The sequence below is a fragment of the Varanus komodoensis genome, unplaced genomic scaffold (assembly GCF_004798865.1).
Source record: "Varanus komodoensis strain SLA01 unplaced genomic scaffold, ASM479886v1 scaffold6_2, whole genome shotgun sequence".
NCBI lineage: Eukaryota > Metazoa > Chordata > Lepidosauria > Squamata > Varanidae > Varanus > Varanus komodoensis.
This window is the reverse complement of record NW_025336346.1, coordinates 23,791,531-23,818,441: the sequence shown is the minus strand read 5'-3', so window position 1 is coordinate 23,818,441 and position 26,911 is coordinate 23,791,531. Positions and strand designations below refer to the sequence as shown.

The following is a 26,911-nucleotide window of genomic DNA, read 5'->3' as shown; positions in this document are numbered from 1 at the left end:
GTGCCCCGCGGCCGTGGGAGCAGAGCCAGGCGCGCGCAGCGGAGGCGAGGCCGCCTCTCGCCGTCCCCCGAGAGAGACCCGCTCCGGCGCCGGGGACAGCGAGGCGAGGCGAGGCTCCCGGTGCGACGGCGAGGCACGCAGCCGAAGGAGACGAGCGCGCCTGGCTCGCCTGACTTGCCCTGGGTTGCCCCTCTCGGCGGGCAGCGGCCGCTGTTGATGGCCAAAGGGGAAGAGAGCGCGAACCCCACTTGTGCGACGCAGCCGGAAAAAGACATGGCGCGCCAGCCGCCGCCTCCCTCGCCGGGCAATCCCGCGCAGCCGTCTCCCTACATCCACAGCATGCCCGCCTGGGTGCTGGAGGACTTCTGTCAGAAGATGGACTGTCTCAGCGATTACGACTGGATGCGCTTTGGTGAGGAGGAGCCCCGCATCGAGGGCGGGTGGGGAGGGACACGAGCTGGCAGGAGCTGGGATGGCGAGGAGGCAGGTTGGCTTGAAGGGCTGGATTGGAGGCGTCCATCGTGGCTTGTGCGTGCAGTTATGCCCAGCTGTTGTGATGGCTCTGTGGACCTTCCTTGTTCAGGGGCGGTGTACCTCTGAACGCCAGTCCCTGGGGAGCAGCAGGAGGAGAAAGTTGCCGGCACCTTGGAGTCCTGCTTTTTGCTTACCTGATTATTTGTTTATGCACAAATTCATATGCTGCTTATAACTGCCAAAAGGGCTTTCAATAACAAGCACCTGGTATTCTCAGGCGGTCTCCCATCCAAGTACTAACCAGACCTGACCCTGTTTATCTTCCAAGATCAGACGAGAGTGGGTGCTTTCAGGGTAGCATGGTTAGCCACCATGGGAAGTCTGATTAGATGAACCCTTGATCTCTTCCAATATTGTGAATGAGCATTAAAATACTACTGGTTTCTGGCCAAGCTACACATGCCTTGGAAGATCCATGACAGAATCTCTGAATACTTTTGTATTAATGCAGCTGTAAGAGTCTCTAGATCATAGCAGTAGTATTTGGGGATAAGAGTGTTTAACACACTTCCCTAATCTGTCTTCCTTTTCCCAAAGCTATTGTTCATCCATGGGAAGAAAACTACAGGTAGCTGTAAAAGCAAAACCGAAACTGCAACCATTTTATTTATTGTTTATTGCATTTGTATGTTGCCCCATGGCTTGAGGGCTCTTAGGGTGGCTCACAGAAACAACACGGAAAGATTGTTCTCATATCATGACCTCATCCTAGGTATTACGTCATTTGCTAAAGCAGAATACTGGTTGAATCTTTCAGATTCCCAGAAGAGTACTAAAAAACTCAGCTCCCATGGGAGAAGCACTTCTCCCAAGTCCTTTCTTCTGAAGCTCTGGGAACAGACAATTACTGCAAGACTACAGCATTTGTATGCAGCTTAGCCTTCCTCAGCATGATAACCTAAGACATACTTCCTGATCATGGAGGATGCTGGCTGCAACTGATGGGAGTGACAGTCCAAACCAGGCAGCAGGCAGCAGGTTGGGGATGGCTGACATGGTGTCTGGGTGTGTATCAGAAGCACCTGTGTTCAAACAGTAACAGTGTAGGATGTTTCATGCTTCCATTTCCATCACTATACTTGGTGATTTTAATTAAAAAATATTAATAGAGTCATGATCAAAATTAACTGTGAACTGACCTGGGATAAGCTGCTTGTTCAAGAGCAGACTGAGAATCTGGCAGCTGTAGACATTTCATCAGGGTTGTCACTTTTCTCCTGGAAGATGCCTTGTACGCAGGGAAGCAGGTCTTATTTGAAACTTTTTTTCATTCACCATATACTGTGAGTCATGGGTGGTAAGTTCCTAGACTACATTCCTGAAGATTGTGGGATTAAATGACTTGCTGTGCTGAAAAAGTTAAATGAGTCAAATATCCCAGGAAAGGACAGTGCAGCTGCTCTGTGCAACGTCATGGTGAAATGGAGTGGCAAGGGCTGGATTTCTCTAATTAATATTGCTGAACTGGCTTCCTATGTCGTCTGAACCTGCATGGCAAAGCTTGCTTAGGAGGGAGGCAGTAACCTTCAAATATCCAACAAATAACCACAGCCCTTTGAACAAACTGTGCTGCCTGGGTTTGGACTACATGACAAGCATAATTAGGGAACTCTTTCCAGCATGCAGCCAGCATGTGCAGGGGCAGATTTGACAGGGACATGTGTAAGTTCAACACATGTATTTCCCTTTCAAAACTACTAGGTTTAGTCCTGCCTAAATCCCTGTATTAAAATGAGGTCTTCCTTTTGACAGCTGTAGGAAGAAGTTTTTAGAGAAAGGGTGGGATGGATTTTTCTCATTCCTGAACACTGAGGACTGTCCAGAGAGTTTTGACTATCAGATGGTATCAACATGAAATAAATAATGATTATGGGGGAGACATTAAAACCTTGAGGGTCTCACTGCAAAGGAAGGGGAAGTTTCCAGCTCTTTTTCATTGCACAGGGAGGAAAAGTCTCTACCCCATTCTCATGAGCTAAGGAATCAGAGCTCTACATTAGCTTGACAGTTTTTTGATAGCTTGCTTTTCAACAGCACAAAGTAAAAAAAAAAAAAAACCTATACCTTCTGCAAGACTAACCAAAAATGTGAGTGTGTTATTTGCACAAATTTCTTGCACTTAAAAATAGTTTTTAAAAAGTGATGGCAAACCAGGGACAGAAGCACCTCTTGATCACTCTGGAGTGGCTGTTGCTGTCACTTTAGAGACTGCAAAAAACAATCTCAAAAATAAAGTGGGCAAGAAGGAAGAAGATGTCAAGTTGAGCACAGAAGACTGCAGTGGCAGAAGGAATCAAGGCAGCTTAAGCGGACAAATCAGGAATCCCAGCTGGAGAACCGAGGGGGAAGGACTGGGGGACAATCCTTACTCGGCCTGGTTGCTTTTCAGGCTTGTTCCACAAACTAACCATATGGTATAGCTTATTCACAGGGTGGCTTGCCATGTCACACAAATTCACTCTCGGTGTGCTGTTCTTCCTGGCTTCTCTCTCTGACTCTTTTTTTCTCTTTCTCCTAATTCACTGCTGGACCAGATTTAAAGTTCTGGTACTAGTGTACAAATCCTGAACAACTTGGACCAGGAATCCTCAGAGAGCTCTTGCTTCCTTACCGACTGTCTGGTCAATGAGGTCACCAGAGGCCATGCTCCGAGCCCATGGCCCACCTCATCAGGAGATGAGCTTTCAGGAGCAGCTCCATTTCTGTGCAACTCCCTGCCTCAAGCGGACAGGCAGGCACACCGCTCGGCTGCTTTCAGCGCCTGCTGAAGACGGTCATATTGTGGGAAGCCTCCTTGAACTAGCCTTTCTCAGACGCATTGAGATAGTTTTATTGCTCTTGTTCTTAAAACACTGCTTCATTCTTGATTTTGTTTTATCTTTTATTGCTCACCACTCTGAAATCTCCATCCTGGAATAAGGAGTGGTAAATGAATTTTGTAAATAAATGAAATGAATAAGCTTATACTAGTCCAAATGCCAGTGCAACAGCCACTTAGGATGCAAATGCCAGTGTTCTGTAGCAGTTCATGGGGGATTGTAACTGCGGTAGAAGGACTCTCATGGATCATGAGTTTGTCCGGGCCCTGCTTCTTTGATGCTTCCCATCAGGTTTCGGTACTCTGCTGAGCACTGCTGTTACTATAGTTATTATAATCATTATCATAATGGTAATGATGACTATAATAACAACAATTATACATATGCCACACCTTTCTTTCCTTTGCAAGAATCCCAAGGTGACTAACAACATTCCCCATCTCTCTATCTCATTCACACAACAGCCCTGTGGGGTAGGATGGGCTGAGAGTCTGTGACTTGCCCAAAGGCACCCAGTGAACTTCATAGTAAAGTGGGGACCAGAATCTGGATCTCACAAGTCCAACTGCAATGCTCTGGCCACTGTGCCACACTGGCTCCCAGTCGAGGCACAAGAGGTGGACCAGCATGCTTGTTCCTACAGTCCTGTTCTCTGTACTGCATGCCTTCCAGTTGCAAGCACCTGGTGTTGCTGTCTGTGTCGTGTTATCCTCGCCCCAATCCTGAAAGCACTGTAGATACACAGGTATCATTAGATACCTCAGTTATCACACTGGAACTTTCCCCTCTCAAATCCAAAGGGATCCACTGACTAATTTGTTGGGGGTGTCAAAAGTGATCATAATTCTTGGGTAACATAAAGGGAAATGGAATCTCTTCAGTCTGCTGGAAACTACTGTAGATGGAGTCTAATTTTATGGCAAATGTTTGGCTTTTAAAGTGATACATATTTTTCTAGTTAGGAAAAAAAGTTGGATGCCAAATTAAAGAGAATGTGGGTTTCTGTTACTTTTGCTCCATTGTTGCCTTGGATCTTTTTTCTAAGCAAAATCTTTCTGTTTTTCATTTCAGCTTCCTATGTGATCACAGACCAGACTGAACTGAGGAAAATCAAATGCATGGAAAAGGCAGGAATCAGTATCACTAGAGAGCTGATGTGGTGGTGGGGAGTGAGGCTTGCAACTGTCCAACAGCTGCTGGACCTTTTGCAGGAATTGCAACTCTATCGGGCAGCCCAAGTGATTGCAGATTGTGAGTAGTTTCTCTTTTTCTGTGGAACTACCTGGCATTTGTTCATAAATATGCAGTCACAGGCATGTTCTTTACCACCTTACTCTTTCCAAAGCTGAGCTCATTCCCTGAGTGCTGGCAGCCTTGTAGGCAACATGGGGCCCCCAAGCAACACAGTGGAGGTCCTGGCATGGTCTGTGGCATCCTACAGTTTGCAGACCTGAAAAAACAACAGAAAACAAATGCCTCTGTGGACAACAAGAAACAGGAAGGTGGCATTATGCCAGAATGAACCAGGGTCTAGGAAGGAAAAAAATAATAGAAAATCAAGAAGGAAAGGCAAGTGAGAAAAAGGAGTTCTAATAGTATCTTCAGAGTAAGACAAAGAGAAAACCAGCCATAAAGGTTATGCAGAGGAGGGTGTGGCAGCAGAGAGATTAAACCTGTGTAAGGCAGTGGTGCAGAAATAAGATTATTGTTTGAATGGAGGAACTGAGGAGGAGAATGGGAGGGAAAGCAACTGGGAGAGGTAAGAAGGAACAGGATCAGCTGCAAGTTACTTTAAAGCACTCTAGGGATTTTTATTAAAGGCTGGCATGAAAGTATTTTTAATAAATAACCAAATAACTGGGCAAATGTCACAGAAATCATGGGAAGACTCATAAAATCCCTTCTAAGGTCAGAGACAGTGCTCTGACCTCAGAAGGGAGAGTCCAAGATCTGATCCCTGACTGAGTACAGTATTGTTCTGGCTGCCTTGCCACAGTTGGGAAATCAGGCTTGGTGCAAGAGAAAGGGAGCATTCCAGTGGAAGGGGAGGATATGGAGAGGCCATGATAGAATTTTCCCTTGGCCTCCTTCCCTCCCTCTCCAAATCCCTCAGAACATGAGGTAAGAGCCCCATCCAGCTAAAATACAGAGATGGGAGGCACCGATTGCCTTTGCTGCTCCTCCCCACTGCTGGCTTCTGTCCTGCACGGTATAGCACCCTAGGATGCCTCCGAGTTCAGGGGCTCTTGAGCAGTTTGTGTGCTGCTCATGGGATTGCACCCTAAACCATTCTGAGAAATGCCTACTGGGACGAAGCACCCCATCGGTCTTTTCTTTCAGTCCTAAACGTGTGCATGCAGGTCTCAAAAGCCAGAACCTCCTCGTGCCTGAAGTTTCCAATTTCAGTAACAAAGGATGCTTCTGTTCCACCTAAAGAATGCTCCACACTAGCTAGTGAGGCCACTTGGTCTTTCAAGCAAAGCTCTTCAGCCATCAAGGCCTGAGAACAAATTTGTGACAGATCTGAGAGTGTGCATTGAGACTGCCTGAAAACAGAAGCGGTGTTGTTTTTTCCCTCTCTTGGGACAAGACTGACCCATGCCCCTGTCTGCAAATTTATTTCATTCCCAACCAGGACATTGCCCTGGCATAGTTGCTGTTTTTCCCCAAAATAAACAAAGAGCTGGCATAAGCGTGGGGATGCTGCAGTCTGGGGCAGCGGGCTTTAGCCCTCCTTCTCACCCACCATCACATGCGACATACAGGTATGTGAGGGGTGTCACATGGAGGTGGGTCGTGACCTTTTTTCCCCTGTGGAGGAGGGCAGGATGCGTTCCAATGGAGCAAAGCTCAGGGAACCAAGATTCAAGGTGGGTGCCAGGAAGTACTTCCTGACTGTTAGGACCCCGAGGGTACGGAACGGGCTTCCACGGGAGGTGGTTGAGGCCCCATCTGTGATGGTGTTCAAGGATAGGCTGGACGTGCACATGGTAGGCATGTCATGAGCTGAGCCGACTGGAGCCACGGGTCAGACTAGATGGCCCAGGTGGACCCTTCTGACTTGCTCTGTTTCTGTGTTTTGCCTTTTGCCCTACTCACCTATAGAATTAAGTCTCTGGGGGCTTGTCCAGAATAGAATTTGGCCCCAAGACAGAAAGAGGTTCTGCACCCTTGCTGTATACCCACTGGCTCTATTCAGGCATACCATGGTTTCTTTTTCCACTCTGTACACAAAATGCAAGCAGCCTTGAGCTTGCTTCCCCCCCCCCCCCACCCCATTTTACCTTCCTTTCTCCTTTTGCACACCAAAGGAGATTAAAATGTTTCACTTTCAATTTTAAAGTGACCACTTTATCTCATGTTGCTGAAATGGAAGAACTCCAATTTTCCACTAGGATGAGCTGCAGCACTCTGCTTCCTTCTCCAGCAGGCCAGAAGAACCTAACACTCACTGGACTAAGAACTGTTGCAAAATGTCATTAGACAGTCATGGCAATATGAGATGCCTGCCTGTAAAGCAAACTCACAGAATGAGTCATCGCTGTTTCCCTTTCTTGCAAATTCTAGAATCCCCCCCGTTTGGTTTACTGCCACCATGTCAACTATGCACTGCTTCATGGGTTGGAAGAAGGGAAACTTGGATAGTTAGCCTTCAGCCGCTCCAAGCAGAATTCTCCAGTGGCTCACTCTGCAGGACGCAGGGTTGGAAGGTAGCAGGTCGCAGTTCAAGTCCTGTGAGAGGAAAGGGGGAAATGCTCCTCCTGCCTTCTCTTCGCCACAGTCCTGTGAAGTGCAAAAAGGAGGGAAGTCCTGGGACTCCAGCCACACTGCAACTTCCACAGAGCGGCATCCTAACTGCTCAGCCACACACAAGAAATGAAACTTTTTCCTCCCCAGTCATAGATGGCAGGCTCATATGTGACTGGGGGGGGGGGGGGCAGGGGGGCGGGAGCATCCCTGCTTCAAATGCAAATCTTTATTGGCACTTCACAGTTAACAAGACAATGCAGCTCCAAAAGTCCTCCAGCAAATTGAAGCATGAGGCTCTGCTTATGAGCAGAGAGTGAGTGAGTGCTGAGACCACACTGGAAACTTCTCCCCATTCTTCCCTCTCAGTAATTCTGCAGGATCCACCCTCAGTGTAGCTCCGGCTGGAGAGACCTGCACAAGCCCTACAGCTGGGCAGCTCGTCTCTCTGGTTGCCTCAACTTGGGGTCAGGGGCCAGGTAAGACAACAGCTCTCCCTCCTCTCCTGGGTCCCCTCCCCTCTCTTCCGAAACACGTCTGCTCTCACAGTTGGCCTGGGAAGCTGCGGGCAACAACCTCGAGGGAGCTTCAGAGTCTCCAGCCCCCCTTGAGTCCTCTAGCCCTCTCATCACCTCTTGCTCGGTGCGCTACCCTTCACAATCCAACAGCACAGCCCTTGGAAAGCCGGCAAAACGTGCGATTCTGGCCCACTCACTACACTGGCCATGACTAACAGGGTAGTCACCAAAAGGGGTGAGGGGAGCAAATGACTGGGTTTGCACAGCATGGCAACCCCTTATGTGTTGTCATGTCACGCAGACCCAGACCTATTTACCCAACGTGGTTTGTGCATGGGTTGTTGTACTCTCAATGGGTTGCTGTATCATCCAAATCCAAACTACTGGCCCTACTGGTATGGGGAACCAGCAAGCAAGCCTCATAGTAAGAGTAGCAAAAAGCCTTGCTGATTTGGTATAGGATTACTGGGCAAACACCAGTGCCAGCCACCGCCAAAGAGACCAGTCAGCAACTGGGGACATCTGGCACTGGTTTCCTCCTGTCCTTGTTACTGCTGTGAACCAGTTTGGGCTTATCATGCCTTTTTTCCCCTTTGAACTATTCCTTTCGCGGAGAACACAAAAGCTAGCTATAAGCAGTTGCTTCAAGGTACCCCTGCAGTGCGTTAAAGGTGTTTCCTGCGATTTTTTCTCAGCTTTCTTAAAATATGCAAAAATGTTTTTTAATATATCCAGAGTTGTGCAACTGTGCACTTTCAACAATTGGGCTACTGCAAACATTTAAAACCTCAGCTGGGGCATAGTGCAGGGAGATGCTTGCTGCCAAAGTTATATGCCCCAGTCCAAACCTGTAGCCAGCTGGGAATGCCAGCTGGTATGTCTTTTTCTTTCTAAACATGCATAGGATTGATCCTTAGCTTAGTTTTAGCACTTATTACTGAGTATATTGTTGTGGGCAAGTCTCTTCCCCCATCCCCTTTCCCTCTAGCAGACCTAAATGAAACCTTACAAGCATAGTCCTTTATTTGAGCTCTACACATTACAAAACAGCATAATTTGAAGTAACAATCCTCTTAACATGTGGGAATAGCATCTGCCCATGTGAAGAGTTGCCCATACTGAAATACCCCCTCCTTCCCTCCCTTTCAGTAAAGCTTCTGACTCCACCCCCATGGGCCTCCTACTGCTTGAGGGATAGGTGGTGGGAATGTCAGACACCTCTTAATTTGACTGCTCTCTTCACCTGTTGTTTCCAGACTGTGTCAAGGAAATCCCCCTGCATCTCCTTCCATCTGTTTTCTGAAATGTCCCCCTCCTTTTCTGGTTTGAACACTATGGCAGAGTTGTCACTTTTTAATCTTCAAACTAGAGTCATCTGTCCACCTCCTCTAAACCGTAAGAATCCACCTGGCAAAACTGACTCTTGAAAGAACTGGGTCCCCTCTCTACAGATATTGACAAACATAAATAAAAAGAGAAAAAGAACAATTGCTGCTTGCTTTAGCCATTGACTTTTCATGATGTAATACTGGAATTTCTGAAGTTTGCTCAGAAGTGCAGGTGACCTACTTTCCTACAGCTTGGTTTGTTATTTCAAGCATAAATGAGTCTTACCCTCCAATGGGTAATTCCAAACAGTATTATTTATATTTCCATGTTTAACTCACTTATCCCTCTGCTTTTCCAATGCATTTGCAGTGTGCTTTGCAATTCCATCCTCCCAATATCACATTGATAAACAACAATATAAAATTTACCTTGACAATTTGAACATGTACAGCATCATTAAATACCAGGAAAGAACAATAAGAACTATTAGCTCAGTTGTAAAATGTCTTCCAGAATGGTTTGTTGTTCAATAACATGCTACAGCAATTTGTGGCAGGGAATTCAGATGTCGTTCCCAAGACTACACTTCTTGCACTCAAAGACAACATCCTTTGATCAGCACCTAAATCACGGCATTTAACCATTTCCTGTACCCAGCTAGTTCATTTCTTGCAATTGAAATGTGACTGTACAAGTCGCAGTCATGTGTTGGATCATGTTGATCATGTCTTTTCTCTTCAGCAGTACTTTTAATCCCATGGATTGCAGTAGGAATGTTTAAACATGCTTAACTTCTTTTCACTGATGTTTTAAAATGCTTAAGAATACAATCCTATGCATGTTTAGGCAGCATGATTGGCTAGGGAATGCTGGGATTTGTAGGACTTTTTTATGCCTAATCATGCATAGGATTGTCCCCCTAAGATGGAATGGATCATATCTGATTCCTTCTTTCAACTAATAATTCAATTAAACTAATTAGTTTTCAGGAGGGAACAGGTTTTTGGCATAGCACCCTCCTTAGCTTTTGTAAGCTTCCCCATGGAGAGCTTTGGAAGGGGAAAATCAAGTGTGTGACCCCGAAGTTCTCTCAAGCAAGCTACCTCACAGGTTTGTTGTGATCCCAAATGCTGCCATGAGCTCTTTGTAACAGAGTGGGCTGCAAATCTAATGGATAGATGGTGACCATGAACTTCCTCTGGATCTGAAAGACTTTCCCATGCAGCTACTCACAGAAGTGTCCTCTCCTTTGTGGGATGTCACTAGTCGTAAATAGGGCAACCCTTTGACTGAGTATGGCCTCCCAGCAGAACTCTTCGCTTCTTTCTATAGTTGTCAACAAGGAATGAGAAGGTCCTTTACTTGGATTGCACTTCTTAGAGTAGCAGAAGCATGTATTCCCTGCACTAGGAATGGGGCACTGAAAGGGTTCTGCTGATCATCAGATGGATGAAGGAAACCCTTCTGAAGCATCAGAGGCATCTGTTTCATCCAAGAACCCCACCTAGACTGCACTTCTGGGCCTCTTTGCACATGTGTAAAATGTATCCCTTCATATCCCTGTATGCTATATTGTTGTTTCTACAGGGTCATCACTCCCGCTCACTCATGATTCCATCAGGGCTCCTTTAGAGGCCCATCAACAGGAAAAACCATCAGTGCATCCAACTGGGAACAAAAATAAAGGCACAGGAAATGAACCAGAAAAACCAGCATTGCCAAATGCAGGTAAGACACAGGCAGCATCTAGGATTTAAAAACCCAAACTAAGGCTTTCTACTTTGGTTCCCTTTAAAGGGGAAGTGATTCTTGGCCAATATTAGCCACATACGTTCTAGGTCTTATTTCTCAAATGTGTCATTGCATCAGATTTCCTTTCAGCACATTTGCGCAGTTAACTTTTTCTCCTCTTGATTCAACTGGAACAAAATTAGATGTACAGAAGAGCCACTGTGAGTTGGTGTATAGGGTGACCAGATGTAATATGGAGCCATAACCTTTACCAGTTGGGTAAAAGAGAGAAGTTTCAGCAAATGCTGTTTTTCATGTGTTAGTGCTGCAGAACTGAGACAAGATATGCCTGGTGAAGTTCTGTGAGACTGTTATAGTAAACCTGCCCTCAGTAGTATCCACTCCCCTTATTAAAGCTGATTTATTCTATCATACAAAATACCTGAGTTTAAAGTGGCAAATTGTGAACAATATGTGTACATGTAAATGTTCTGACTTTCTTGAAATAAATATGTGCAACTTGCATTGTAAGGAGTTATCAGGAAGGGATTGTGCCCTCACTTATGGCAGAGAAAGGCAGCTGTTTAAACACTCTTACATTTCATAATCGATGACATCATTTGCTAACTCACTCGTCATATTCAAACTTTGAAAGTATAGTACAAATCAGCTCTTAGTGGTAAAGCCCTGCATGTTCCACTGGTGTTATATCTTGGCAGCTTTGAAGTAAATTGGAAGACTAAAATTATTGTCTGCTAATGGGTCCCCCACCCACCCAACCAATATGCTTGAAAAGTTAGAAAAATTTTGGGATGTGGGTGGCACAATGGGTTAAACCACTGAGCCACTGGGCTGTTGATTGGAAGGTCAGCAGTTCAAATCCACGTGATGGGTTGAGCGCCTGCTGCTTTGTCCCAGCTCTTGCCTACCTGGCAATTCAAATGAATCCAAAAGTGAGAAGATAAATAGGTACCACTTTGGTGGGAAAGGTGGTAGTGTTCCATGTGCCTTGGTGTTCAGTCATGCTGGCCGCATGATCACGGAAGCATCTTCGGACAATGCTGGCTTACAAACCAAGATGAGCGCCTGCCCCAGTCAGACATGACTAGCACACAGGAGGGGGAACCTTTACCTTAATGGGTTCCTCCCCCAACCCATATGCTTGAAGAGTTAAAAATATTATCCAATGTCTGGCAGTGATTTTGCTTTTGGAAAATAAGGTGTGGTGGCTACACTTCTATGCACTGTTATTTTGGAGAATACTCTGTTTAACTCATTGAAAGTCACTTCTAACAGCCTTGTTAAGTTTGCCTTGCTTGGGTTTACTTGAAGCCTAGCAGATAGAGCAGGTCTTTTTATTAGAACATTGAGTTTAAGTTGATAGAGGATTTCTAACACTCTTGTTTTTTATTCAAACAAAATAAATCTTTCTGTGGGGACCTCATACCCATAGCTCGCCCTTAACGTAACTCATGTTTTCACTTTCAGATCCTGTGTTCAAAGCAGCTGCACAAATGCTTCCTTTATCTCTACCACCAACATCCATGGACCTTCCACATTCTTTACATTCAAATCAGTCTTTACTAGGTGCCAAGGTAAAAAAATGCTATAGCAGGGGAACATACCATTCATAACATCTTTATTCTGCTATGTAAAAGGGCTCTCTGAGCAAATTTACACATTAACATGTTTAAGTGTACTTAAGTGTTGGGAAATACCTCTCTCATACACACATGCTCACTAGGGAGCCAGGATTCTCTATGGCATGTGTACTTTTAAGGGTGCTCCAAGGTTTGCTGCTGAATAATGATGCCTTCTCCTCTAAATGTTTTAGCCTATAGTTTCTAGCTTCTCCCAGCCAACCATGGCGGGCGCCTGATTGGGTTCAGTGGCCCTAAATCTGTGCACTTGCATGGAAATGTGTATTTATTAAATACAGTGTTGCTGTGTCTGCCCTTTAGCACATAACAGCAGCTTATTATGCAACTAATCACACAAATTAACAACTAAGTGTAGGGTAACAAGAACTGATTTCCAGGACAGCCAATAAAACAAAATAGTGGGGAAAAAATTCTAACTGAATCAGGGGATCACATGAAGAAGAACCTGACCTGTGGGACCTGAGGAGCATTTCCTGTCAGATTCTCAGTACTTTTTAGCAGCTGTGTTTGTGCTTAAAACCACAAAAACCAGATTGACAGGTTTGCTAGCAGAGAAGGGCAGAGGCCAGTTTCCCCACAGTACACTAATCTAAGTTGCCTGCAGAAAGCAGCTCTTTTGGACAGTTGGGGGAAATATTATACAGATATCATCCATGCTGCATGATATGGCTTTCTTCCTACCCTACCACAGCCTCAGATCAACACATTTTTATAAATCAACAAGAATAAATAAGGATCAAGCCACATGATACAAGAATCTCACTTTTCAAAAAGTGTGCTGGTTTATGAAAAAGTAGCTGTGTGGAGTTCCAATGTGGAAAGTGTTCTTGATCTGGATCAGGGCACAACAGCAGTTACTCACTAAAATTGGTCCTCTACTGGCTACCATTTGCCCCTGAAGATCCTCTTTGCTGCATGCACTAGTAAATAGCAGTGTCTTGACCAGAAGCATGTGTCAGCTAGCCAGCTTTAGCATCTTTTGAAAAGGACTGAATAAAATAACAAGTCGTTTGACACTGAAAATAAGCTAAGTGAAGTCCCAGCATCAGGACCACTATTACTGCAACTAACCTAAAACCAGTTTGGCCCACTGGATAATGTCCATAATGATTGTATACAGCTCCATACCTTGTTGTGTGAACTTACCAGTGAAGTGGTACACAGACCATTGATCTGTAGAGTGAAACCACTGGCCTATCCAGCACAGTTTTGTGTATCATAACTGGCAGGAATTCTAAGAGTAGCAGGAAGGTTTGTTTCTTAGCATAGGGAAGCATATTGAGACAGAAAAGGTCCTAAAACATGGCTGTGGAATGCTGGTTGTTGTAGTACTTTTTATGACTCAATATGGATAGGATTGCACCCTGCATCAGTTTTTGTCTTCTCCTCAGGCTTGAACCTGGTATTAGTTGCATGCAAAGCATGTGCTCTGCTGCTAAGCAGTGGCTTCCTAGCATGACCCTGCACACTGCTTCTGGTGGAAATGTGCATTTGGTTTGGCCCTTCTTTGTAATCATACCTGAACAGATAGCCACAAGTCAGAAACGGATGGACAGCACATAACAGCAACAAATACCAATAGCAATGGTGATGGGTTCAAATGTTTCAAAAACAAAGTAAGGCATTTCCCTTTTCAGTGGTCTGGCTTCATTTACAATTGGCACCAGAAGGCTGTCTCTTCCTTACTTCACATAATAACTAAGAGTATTATTAGTTTCAGTATTATTCCTTGTGAAAGTAATTTGCTCAGAGCCCTGTGAATCTTCTGTGGTAAAGATAATAACACTCTGACTGTTGGTATGAATATACTTTGTGAAAGTATATTCATTTTCCAAAAAGACTTTGGTCATCTTTTCCAGTTTGCCCCCACCTCAGTGGAACTCACAACATCTGCTCAAGCAAAGCTTAGATCAATAATATGAGTGAAGTGCAATCTAAAAGAAAACAATACTAAAATATATTATTGTTCAGTTATTTTGATGTGTATCTCTACGGCTAACCAGTTCTTTTAGGTAGTGTGTTGTAATTGTGACCTGTGCTCTGGTGTTTGAAGATAAAATGTCTGTTTACTATAATAACCCAGGAATTTTTCTTTTTTGAAATCCCCAGCCTGGCAGTTCTTCCATTCCTCAACAGGAAACTCCCCCTAATCTCCAGAGTGCCAGCCTTTTATGGACCCCACAAGAAGTGGAAAATGCCACTAGTGGCTTCAGTGCAGAAAACCGTATTAGTGAAGGCATTTTTGCCACTACCTACAAAGGTTGGAAAGACAACACAATGTATGTTGTAAAAAAGCTAAAAGAGGCAAGTAACTCTGTTTATGCAAATATTTAAGAAAACTGCTCCATTAGAAGAGTTTAAGGAAGGCTGGTTTGAATTAGGGGTGCCATCCAATTCACACAGCAGTTTCCTGAGAGCTTCATTCATCTGTGTATTTGATAGAAGGCTCCTGGGCATAGGCATCAAAACTCAAATGTTGCGGAGTGAATTCACAGTGTGTTGCCCCATCTCTGTGCAGTAGGCCTCACCAGGTTAAGAACCACAGTCTCGTGGGTGCTGCTGCCATTATCAGTTACTGGGCAGTACAGAAATGGAATAAATACCAATAATCAGTTATGTCTTGGGACTCAGCAATGAAAACCTGGTCCAGAAATACAGATCCCCCAGTTATTTCTGCATGTCTTGAAAAATAATCAGGTGGGCCCAGATTATGTCTCTTTATTTATGCCCTAACTTTCTACACTCAAAAAAGTGCTCAAGGTAGCAAAGAACTTACTTAAAGCAATCATAAAAACAAGTACATTAAAGAAAAAATATGATATTAGAATCAGTCATCAACCTAGACTTGTATGCTGGGGTTCACCCAAATCTACAGGCCAATAGTTTCAGATACTGAACCTTTCTGTGGTGATGGCAGGGAGTTACAAACAGCATTATGACAACTTCATTTTCTATCCAGCTTTTCTGCTATGGCATTAACAGTAGCTCACTGTAAGTTACAATGCCTCTATTCCTGATTCAGTGTTTTGAGTACTAGGCAAAAATGAGTGCTAGAGAACATTAATTGCTTGCTTAATAAAATGGCCAAGTAATGTATAGCATGTTAGAACATATGCATGTATCTGTCATGCTCTTGGGACAAGTAATTAATGTATTCTCTTTTTCTACCAGGCTGACACACAAAGGTTTTTTCGTACAGAAGTGCAGATCTGCTTTCGGTAAGTAGCTGTGTAAGCACTGGTGGTGGAGAAGGAATTGGTACGAGCACCTTTAGCAATATTGTGTTTTTGAGCTGTGCTGATATGCATTTTTAGCAGAAAGCCCAGGTTCTCGCACTTCCTGTTTTCTGTGCACATAGGAAATGTACCGTTAGTTGATATTACAGGAAAATAGGTGAGGGCTGTTCTCAAGTTGTTGTCTGTAACTCACATGCAAAATGACACTGGCTTTAGTTTTCTGTATCCTCATTAATGAAATTTGTAAGTGCAATGTTCCAGACTCTAAGGTAGTTCATTATATTGCTTGCAGATGTGTGTGTGTGTTGATGCAGTATTGCTGCTATTGTAAAACCATTACAATCTCATGTGGGGCAAGCTTTAAGTCATTGATCAGAACCTAGAAGGCAACAGGCATTGTATTTTTCCAGTGTTAGCAATGGTAAGACAGAATTGTAAGCAGACAGTCGATTTCTCCTTCCATAGCAGGCAATAGAAAAGTGCTAGCTTGCATGCACCCAGTCTAATGGATCACAGCTTTTTTGAAAATCAGGATGGGTAACTTTGGGAGGTCTTGGTGGGGGGGCACTTTTGCCAATTAACACCCCTCCTGTGAAAATGATGCGAGACAGAGCACCATGAAGGTCAAATTTAGTTTTTCTGCAGGTTAATTGGATCCTTTAGGACCCTCTGTGGTGTAGTAGTTAAGAAGATGGGCCTGGGGCCTTGGAGACCTGGGTTCTAGGCCCCACTCGGCCATGAGCACACTGAGCAACTTTGGGCTGTTCACAGACTCTCAGCCTGACTTGCGTTACAGGGTTGTTGTGAGAATATAATAGAGGGAAGAACCTTGAAAGCTGCTTTGGGTTCTTTGTACGGGGAAGAAAGACAAGTGTAACAATAATAATATTGCTTGCAAACAAATGAAATGTGACTGCTTTGATTTGTTCCTGACACCATTTTCCCTCATAAAACAGGTTGAGGGTGAACGTGGCTTGTGGGCAACATAACAACTGTACATTTTTCAAATGCTCTAACTTAAATTAGAACTTCTAGTTTAACATCAAGGTCTGTTCTGTTTTCCCCCCATAATATCTGTTCATATACCCTTCAGGTGTTGCCACCCTAACATACTACGGCTGTTAGGCTTTTCTGTAGATACAGGATTTCACTGCCTGATATATCCTTACATGCCCAATGGGTCACTGATGGATCAACTACAGTGTCAGGTAAGCCACACACTATTACATTACAGTTCTGCAGAAGCAAACAAAAGTGGGCTTGGGCAAGAATCACCCATCAGGAAAATGCAGGCATTTCTGATGTTGCCATACTCGGTTTCCATCAGCCTCAGCTAGCATGCTTGGTAGTTGTGAATGATGCGAGCTGAGTCCAATAATGTCATGTGTTCCATAGGCTCCCACCCCTGTGTAATACTGAAGTTGCCCTGGTAGGAGAGGAGGGCAAAATGTATTCTGGCTACAGTCACTGGGAGAAGGCAAAGTTCTGCACTGAGGGAGCCCCTTCCCAATAACAGGGGCATCAGCATGACCCTTACCTTTGGCCAAACAGCTGCCAGGAGCCACTCCTTTGTTCCTTCCAGAAAGAACTCTGCTACAATGGTTGATCAGTTGCCCTGTGGCTGTAGGGGTTAAAGGAAAGAAACTCTGGACCCACTTGCTAGCTATAGGAAGGAGGGCTACTGGGACATGGCACTCTTGCCTGAAGACAAGTTAGAGAAATATTTTTTCTTACTTTTTTTACACCCACTTTTGCCCATTAGTGGTGGCTGCTGTGGGGTTGGGCTGGGAACAAGCTCAAACATGAATGCATGCCAGTTACTGAAAAGGCTGCAGATCCTCTACAGAAAGTGCATTCTGCTACAAAAAATGAATCAATCGGAGCATGGATTTTCTACTGAAGTTTCAGCTTCAGTTTGTGCTTTTAGGAATATGGCTTTGAATTTGAAGAACTGCATGACTGAACGCATGATGTGAGCCAGTGTGGTGTAGTGGTTAAGCATGCTGGACTGGGACTCAGGAGATCTGGGTTCCACTGCCCACTTGGCCATGGAGCTAACTGGGTGACTTCGGGCCAGTCACAGACTCTCAGCCCAAACTACCTCACACAGGGTTGTTGTGAGGATAAGATTTACAGGAGTAAGAGAATGATGTAAGCTGCCTTGAGTTCCTTGAAAGGAAAAAAAGTGAGATATAAATATAATAAATAAATAAATAAATCTGGGCATCTTTAAATGTGTTGTATGAAGAGACTTTTCAAAGGCAGTTCATGATATAACACTGGAATCTGCTGATTAAGGGGGGGAAACTAAAAGAAAACAAATGCCACTGGAGCTTATCAAGTCCCTGGGCAAACCTAACATAGATTTTTGGATTCCAGCTGTGAAACTTATAGAAGTACTACAGTGTCTATTGTACATTGAACTCCATTCTGTGGATGCAACATCAGTCCAAAGGACCCATAGTTTAATCATCTTTATTAGGACTGATGCCTGCTTTGAGGTATTGCAGTTCTCTTCTTTAAGATTTTTACCTAACAAAATGACATGGTTGCCTCCCATTTTTCAGAGGTGTCCATTTTGGATCAGGATGCACAGTCTGCATATGTATACATGTATGTCTATTTTAATGGAGACAAACTGTTCCCTTTGATGCACTAAATTTCTTGATTCCTTATATGGACTAGCTGCAGAGATTCAACTGCACACTTTTCAGACTACATCAGCCAATGGACAGCTTGTTTGGTTCCTGCTCCAGAGAAAGGCTTGTGCAACTTGTACACTTTCAAAAAGGCACTTCTCTTTTTGTTTCAGGGTGATTTTAAGTCACTGCAGTGGGATCAATGCATCAGAATCTCTTTGGGACTTATTCAAGCCCTTCAGTATTTACATCACTTTGGAATTATTCATGGCAATGTGAAAAGGTTGGGAACTGACTTTAAAATATCACACTCTTCTTTATACCAGTATAACTCTTTTTTATAAATTAGTGAAACTTTTCAACTGTCTAAAAAAAATTCTGTAGTCTGACAATATGACCCTCATTTAAGTCTTGATCTGCCTTTTCAGCATTACAGTTTTGGTACTCATTTTTCTATTAAGAAGGTGCTTAAAACTAAGCATGATTCTAAGCTATTTTATGGCTTTCAGGTGAAAATTGGTTGCTATTTTTGGAGCTGAACTTTGATATGTGGTTCTTTTCTCCTACACACACAGTTCTAATGTTTTGCTGGATGCAAACTTCACACCACAACTTGGACATTCAGGCCTTAGATTGCACCCTGTGAAGAAAAAATCTGAGTATGCTGTGATGAAAACCAAAGTCTTGCAAGCATCCCTTGCTTACTTTCCAGAAGATTTTGTCAGGCATGGGCAACTCACAGAAAAAGTGGACATATTTGGTTGTGGAATAGTAAGTCATCCACCTTTTATGACTAGTGCTACATGTGAATCATGCCAAGAATGCAGCAAGTATTCATTTAGGTGAATGTCAATTGTTGCTTCCACCATAATATAGATAATATATTTTTAAATATAATTCTGTGGGTCCAGAGATTTAAGGGTGGGCCTATAGTTCAGTGCTGGAGCATGTTCTGCATAGAGCCATTCCTGGGTTTTATGCTAGACATCTTTAGTGAAAAGAATTTTGGGAGGCAAAGCTAGGAAAGTCCTCTGCTTGAGACTTAAGAGAGGGGTTGCCAGTCAGAGTTGGTAACACTGGGCTAGTTTGACTCAGTTTTGGATTGCCTCATATGTTTACAGAATATAGCAGCCCCTATGACTATGTGCAGAGAGTGCCAAGTAGAAATAGCCTGCATGCCAGAACCATGGCAAGCAAGTGGCCATCTACTGAAAGGTAACAGCAGAGAGTTGTGCAGGGTACCCAGTTCAATGCATTTCCCGTCAAGGAATGGAGCAGGTGGGGGATAAGCTTTAGCATGCCTTTAATAATCCTCTCCTATTTGTACTGCCATGTGAGCGTGTAGAGTTCCATGTCAATAGTGAGGGATGCATCAAAGCTTTGGTTAATTTTTACAGTTTCTAAAATTAATGATCTGACAGTGGAAGTAACACTTGGTGAAATTTCAGAAGTCAGGAGTGGGGTTAACAAGATGTGTGGAGGCGAAGAGGGAGAGCCTCTTTCTGGCTTGGTCTCTGGCAGTCAGGGCAAGAGTACATTTGGCAAGAGAAACAACTATCTGTGTTGACATATTTTATTCAGATCACCCAATTAAATTTTCCCAAGCACCAAACTTATTTCTTTACCTTGGCCCAGACTATTTCCCTCCCAAGCACAAAATGTACACAGCCCTGAATATAATAACTGCACTGGAATCATTTTTTGCCTGACAAGTATATTTCTTGAGCCCAGAGGACAAGAGGATGGAAAATAGCTTGGCAACTAAAGTTTAACCTAACCCCCAAGATCTGCTAAAGAAGGGAGAGTAAGAATGGTGCAGAAATGCTCCTCTGGCAGTGGGGAGAAATCTCTCTCTCATGCAGACCCGCACCTCACCTATACAAAGCTATAAGGGTCCAAAAGGCAGAGCTGAGGTGGCCTCATCCACAGCATCATTTCACTGCCTCATTTGCCACAGACACCCCATGACAGGGCTCCCCTTTCATGCCAGCCCTGAGCTGCCATTATTTAAAAATAAAGACCATGGAGAAGGAAGAGGTAAGTTTGCCCCCATATCTGCCATTTTGCTCTGCCTTTCCATTATTTAGGATGATTCTGTAATATCCAGACTTAAAAAGACTTACTTATAATTCCCCCCTAGATTTTAGCAGAAATATTGACTGGCATGAAGGCAATGGACGAAGAAAGGCACCCTGTTTTTCTGGTAAGTGAAAAATATATTATTAGTAGGATGGTATTTGAAACAGGGCTGCTACAAATGGGAGCTCTTCATCCTGCTTTGGGGAAGGAAATACTTGTACCAAAATTGACTTTTCATGCAGTTCATTTGCACCTATGTTCCAAATCCCACCTGCTACTAGGAATGGAGCAGCAAAACAAAACCAAAGAAATCTCATGCTGCAACCTCATGCTCTCATGCTCATACAAAATTCAGTGGTGCAAGTTTTCAAGAAAATGCTCAGTCGAATATGTTTGAATCAAAACATTTCCAGAAAATTGTGTGATACCACGAACTAGTTGGTTTCTAATTCATGATCATTATGTTCAATGAATTAATATTTATTTTAATATTATATTAAATTTAAATTAAATATTAATTTTATATGCTGTATATGCCCCAATAGCAGGTGGCTAACGGCAGAGACCAGAAAGGACTTTTTTAAAAAAGAAATTAGTTTAAAATTAGCATTATAGAGGTATAATGCTAAACACTTGTGGTGATATGATAGTGATTTAAAGAAAAATTATTACAGGAAGTCCCCTACATACGAATAATTTCTGTTCCAAGAGCGTGTTAGTAAGTCCAATTTGTTCATAAGACCAACAAAGTTAGCCTAGGTATCCAACTAACACAATTGCCTATATAGCACTGTACTTCAATAGGTTTATCACAACACTGGAGGGCTTCTGTTGACAACACTGGAGGACTCCCGGAAATTATACTTCTGCGTACACAGCAGGGCAGAAGTGTACCCATTTTGTTCGTCTGATGGGTTCCTCCTCATATGGCATTACTGTTAGGTTGGTGCAACCTGTGCTACGCTATACTGGACTCACCTCTTTCAATTAGTACAGTAAAGTACATAAAAGCATGTTTGCATCTTTGAAAGTTGACAACTTGAAGGTTCGTATGTAGGGGACTTCCTGTATTGGGTTATAGCATTATAATTAAAATCAATTTTAAAATTTTCTGATTATTGCTTTCTAAAATAGCAGTGATTGGTTTTGTTGTTCTCATTCCCCCCATATCTCTCTGCCTACATCTATATCTATTTGTCCGTCTGCCTGTCTGTATTGTATTATAGGTGTCTAACCCTATAACTTTCTTTCATTTTAATGGTACTTAACTTTTAAATATTCATCTAAAATAGTTTGAAAAGTGTTTTAGTGCTGCTTAAATGATCCATTTAAAATAAATGGGTGGTAAAAATGGTGCTCATTCGAAGAGTTCAGTGAATGTGAACTGAGTTAGGATATGTACTACTGCCTGCTAAGTCATTACCCATGACAAAACCACACTTTTAATGAAGATGTAATAGTAGTGCATAGTAGAGCTAAGGGAAGAACACAGTGGGATGCATGCACTGAAAATGCACGATTATCTCCTGAAAGTCTGGAAAGCTGGTTCCAATTCTGCTTCTGCTTGAGTTTAACGTGGAAGAGCAGTGATCTAATAGCATTAGGAGCCACCTGTCTGGGAGCACCCAATAGAAATGTTCTGCACTGTATCACTGACGTAACTTCAGACACACAACCATCAGCACATGCTTGTGCAATTAGGCACTGTGAATATGCATGCATCATCAAGCTCAGTTACAATGAGCTTCCAGAGGAGAAAATCACATTACTTAATTCACAGCATTTTGGGAAGCAGAAGTTCTGATGTCATCTTCTATTTATAACCCCCCATGCATTTTCCCTCAGTTTCTTCCATCTTTTTTCCCTTTTCCATAGAAAATCTGTTAAGGAGGAGATGATGAAAAATACTTGGGAGTTGTCCAAAATTTGATGTTTCATTCATGTAAGGGATGCTCACTTCCCCACCCACATAATAGTATTTAGCAAGTAATCCATATAATTAGATATGGCAGAAAATTGTTAGGGATATCCCCATATCTACTCTAGGCTGTACAGGCCAATATACATTAACCAGAACTGTCTAACTTTGTTAAATCGCTCTGGGGCAGGCTTTTGATGAGTACAACACAGCCCTGTGGGGAGAAATCCCATTAAGAAATCCTAGTAGATCAGACAGCTCAGCCCATAGATCCTCATTTCTTGTCTTGTCCCTTGTTGGTGTGCAATCTATCTTAATTAGGTGCAGATAAAATCTGAACATTACTGTCCACTTCATACTGTGATTTTGATAAGTCTGCCAGTTTAATATTTTTCAGCTAGAAAAGTGATGGAGCATCTTCCATCTCTCTCAATCTTTTTTATCAGAAAGATGCCCTCCTTGAAGAAATTCAAATGGCCAAAGAAGTATCCTGTTCTAAGGAAAGAACCTTTGAAAAACTCGCAGCTGCAGAAATATGTCATAAATATCAAGACAAGCAAGCAGTTCAATTTCCACCAATGAGTGCTGTTCGTTTGGCAACGGCTGTCTGTGTTTGTCTGCGGAAAAAGAATGCTGACTTGGCTGAGGTAAATGTGACACCCCCCTTCCTAATTCACCTCATTCTCCGACAGTGATGCTTCTCTAGCCACCTCAGTCTGGGATGCTAGAGAAGGAGGGAAAGTATGGTAGAGATGAATTGCTCCAACAAGGAGTGCTTTCCTACTTCAGTTGCATTTTATCCTTGCCAATGGAGGGGAGTGGGAAGAGCCCACAGTGGGCATGAAAGCCTCAACTTGCTGGCTGAGGAACTTCTGCAGACTGGAGGTTCCCCAGGCCTGTCCCCAGGTGCCCACATATCAATCTTTCCTGCAGCAGACACAAATGTTTTTGTTTATGCAGTTATTTTGTGAGAAAAATACAAATTTATTTAACATTGCTGTTAAAAATAGGCATATGAAATTATGGAAGTAGCAGATCATCCAATACAGTATCAGAAAATGCCTGAGGGAAGCAGATATTTTGGATTCTCTGACAATACCCCAGAAGAAACCAATGATGAGCCAGCGAGCCCATTCATCGTTGGTTTGTCTGATGACCACAACGATAGCGTCAGTCCCAGATCGTTGAACTGTGCTGATTTGTTGCCACCTTTGATAAGAGTTGTGCCTCCTGAAACATATTCTGGGCAGATGTTACAAGTCCCTTGTGAATCAGATGAATCAAGTAACTTTTCATGGGACCCTATGGAGGATGTAGCCTACCAGCCACCAAGGAACAGCCATCCAGATCTAGGAAATGCCGCTTCTGCTAAGCCTCTGTCAAAGGATCCAGAAGATTCCAGTGACTTCAGAGCAGAAAATATGGACTGTGACAGAACTATAAAGCCACAGGAAATGACTGTCCCTTCAAGTGGAATGCTTCAGTCAAATACAAAAGAAGGTGATGCTGCCTGTTCCTCACAAGGTAACAAGGTAACTTTTAAGTATTCTTTGGAGTGGGGACATTAAAGACACATATAGTTTTTCATGTATTTATTAATATGTCCCTACCCCAAGGTACTTAGTCTAGAATTTACTACTGGCAAAATAAGAGAGGGAAATGGAAATGGGGTGAACTGGGAAGCAATATGCACCCTGTGTGTCCACCCAGTCACTGTCCACCCTCAGAAACATAAGACGTTTTAGCTTTCTTATTAGCATTCCTTATTTCTTATTAGCATTTCTTATTAGCATTCCTCCTTATTTCTAGTCGTGCCATTTTATTTTTTCCAGATTTTCTCTGAAATTATAACTGATATTGTTTAATCTTAAAAAGCACTTGCCAATTGTTAACCTCTGAACCCCTGGGAAAATGGTTGTGTGCTTCTGCCTCCTCCTCCTCCTCCTCCTCCTCCTCCTCCTCCTCCTCCTCTTTTGATTTGCAGATTAGGCACCTGCAGATGCTTTAGCAAGGACAATGGATGTTGTGCTGTGATCCATTTGTCTTCATACAAGTTTAAATCCACTTGGAGTTTAGGAAGGGACTTGGAGTATTCTTCCTTGACTTTTTTCATTTTCTCTGATACTATTTTATATCCTCTTGCTGAATCCAGACCTTAATATTTTCAAGCCCTTGACCTGACTTGCCCAGTAGTGCCATTTATTTATTTGTTTGTGATATTTCTATGCCATCCTATTGCAAAAGCCTCAAAATGGCTTACATAATAAAATACAAATATCAATATAAATAATAACAAAGTATCAACAACATAAACAAATCGACCCACTCTGGCTGCAGTTTAAAATATAGTATTAAAAATACCATATTAAAACTTATTAAAATATTGATGAAATAAAAGGTCTTAACCTGGCACTGAAAAACATATAATGACAGCGCCAGGCGGACCTCTCTGGGGAGCGCATTCCGTAGATGGGGCGCCACCTCAGAGAAGGCCCTCTTCCGGGTGCTCTGCCTCCTAGTATCTTTCACAGAGGGTTCCTGGAGGAGGGCTTCTGCTACTGATCTCGGGGCAGGAGGGCAAATAGGGAAGAAGGCATTCCTTTAGAAGTTTCTCCACCCCATCACCATTAGAGAGATCCATTCTTCTGCTGATATGACTGTTAAGTCCTAAAGAGAGCGGCTGGATCTCAGTCTGGTCCCTCCACTTTAACCATTCAGTCTTGGGAACCCCTGCTGGAGAGCAGCTTAGTGAGACAGTCTGGCCTCCTGGCAACATTGCTCACAGCTTCTCTAACACTCTCAAACCGCCTCACTACATTAAGCTGTGCATCCAAGAGAGGATGGCTGAATCTAAACTTTAATACTTTCAAGCCCTTGATGTATTGGAGGATAAAGTTTTCAGTGATTACTAGGCATGTTGACTATATATTACCTTCAGTAGGAGATGCAATGTAGCTCTGAGTTCCAGTTGCTGAAAAACATGAGTGGGAGGGTGCTCTTGCAGTCATGTGCTACTTGTGGATTTTCACAGGCAGCTGGTTGGTCACTGTGGGAACAGAATAATTTGTTATTGCCTCAGTAGTCTGCAACCACATTCATTAAGTGCAATGTCAATGATGTTAAATTACTTGTTTGCTTTTTTATTTCAGCATCAGCTAAAGAAATAAAGATCAATGACAAAAAGAAGAAGATGATGGAACGATTTTTATTATATGAAGAAAACAAGATAAACAGTCATGAACTCTTTGAATCTTCGATATAACTAAATCATTACCAGTGGCATTATCAGGAAATGGAACTCTTTCTTATCAGTAGAAGCTAAAGCAAAAAAGCATTATTTAAAAGTTATGCTGGATCTCCGTGCAAGAAAGGTATGAAAGGAAGCATCATTTTGGGGTGACTAGAGGCAAGAGGATTCTCTTCACTACTTTGAGACTGTGATAGAAATATCTTTTAGTGCCCCCTTAAAATAAAGGCAAAACCAAAATGAAATGTAGAAAAACAGGGTACAAGGAAAAAAACTTGCTCATTTTGCAATGGAGTTATCAGAATAATATGGCATATTTGCACTACTTAGCTGAACTGTGTTTAAGAACAGAATGCATTTTATTGTCCTACATACTGTGTCAGACTGAATTATTCATCCATTTTCTATGCAATGGTGATTGTAGCTCTGACAATATTTCTAATATAGTCATGCGTGAGACCTGGAGAAGACTGAAGAGAGATATGGTAGCATTTTACAAATACTTGAAAGTTTATCACATAGAGAAGAGGCAGAATCCTTCTTGTCATGCAATGGTGCCATAAAGGGCTTAAGCAGTAGGAAGCCAGATTCTGGCTGGACATCAGGAAAAAACTTTCTGACTAAAGCAGTACTGTATTATCCAGGGAGGTCATCTGCTTGGCACAATGGAGGCATTCCAGAAGCAGTTGGACAGCAATCTGTCAGGGGTGCTTTAACTAGAACTTTAACAAATCCTGCATTGAGCAGGGACTTGATGGGTTTACAGACTCCTTCCAACTCCTCTGTTCTGTGGAATATGAAGCTACATTTTACAGTCCACATTCCCCATGGAGTCAACAGTTGATACATTCTCACAGGACTGATCACTTTGCTTGGGAAGTGGAAACAGAATTCACATTCCTTCTGTTTCACTGTCTCATCAGGTGATAACCACTGTGGGGCATCTGATCATAGTTTTCACAGAGATGGTGCACATTTTAACAGCTGGTACTTGGGACAAGGAAGGGCTTTTACCTCTTTTTAATGCCAATGGCTATTGTTGAAAAGGACTGCCAGCCTTTGGCCTGATCTACCAGGACTTTTATTATGTTTATACTAATACAATGATACACTCACCAGTATGTGCATTAGGATTAATTAGTTGTGGAGGGAATGCGAGTAATAAGGAAACACGGCAATTTTTATTTTCTTTATCCATTTCTGATCTTTTACATTGTCCTCTAATTTCATACAGTATTGTTCTAGCATGGTAAAGCAATTCCTTTTTAAAATATGAAGGACACCATGGGTTCACATTGCTGCTGTAAGAAAGTTTTTTAGCCAGAATTTGCATATTTGTGCAAAATTTATATTAAAAACAGTGAATACCAACCTGATATTTTGTGGCAGGCAGGATTGTTAAAAAACACAATTGCTCTAAATGTAAATTGAACTTTAAATGTATTTTGTTGGA

General features: G+C 42.9%; 1 protein-coding gene and 1 pseudogene across 3 annotated transcripts; one reads left to right on the top strand and one right to left on the bottom strand.

Annotated features, from left to right (window-relative positions):
• On the top strand, positions 1-26,911 carry IRAK2 (interleukin 1 receptor associated kinase 2). Of its 3 annotated transcripts, none has more exons than XM_044451263.1 (13): positions 1-412; positions 4,425-4,604; positions 10,535-10,675; positions 12,167-12,273; positions 14,449-14,643; positions 15,511-15,557; positions 16,669-16,783; positions 18,388-18,497; positions 18,790-18,985; positions 20,355-20,417; positions 22,658-22,858; positions 23,222-23,711; positions 25,361-26,911. In XM_044451263.1, the coding sequence occupies exons 1-13, from the start codon at positions 217-219 to the stop codon at positions 25,471-25,473; spliced, it is 2,154 nt and encodes a 717-aa protein (XP_044307198.1). In that variant the 5' UTR covers positions 1-216; the 3' UTR covers positions 25,474-26,911. The 3 variants fall into 3 exon arrangements, with proteins under 3 accessions (XP_044307198.1, XP_044307197.1, XP_044307201.1); XM_044451262.1 differs by having other exon boundaries at positions 23,222-23,735; XM_044451266.1 differs by having other exon boundaries at positions 23,222-23,743.
• Positions 727-845, bottom strand: LOC123034353 (annotated as a pseudogene).

What these genes read in the sequence shown, in the direction of transcription:
- IRAK2 (XM_044451262.1), top strand. Translation starts at nt 217, where the DNA reads ATGGCCAAAGGGGAAGAGAGCGCGAACCCCACTTGTGCGACGCAGCCG. An exon ending in TTACGACTGGATGCGCTTTG is followed by an intron (nt 413 to 4,424) that starts GTGAGGAGGAGC and finishes TTTTCATTTCAG; the next exon opens with CTTCCTATGTGATCACAGAC. An exon ending in GAAGTGCAGATCTGCTTTCG is followed by an intron (nt 15,558 to 16,668) that starts GTAAGTAGCTGT and finishes TATACCCTTCAG; the next exon opens with GTGTTGCCACCCTAACATAC.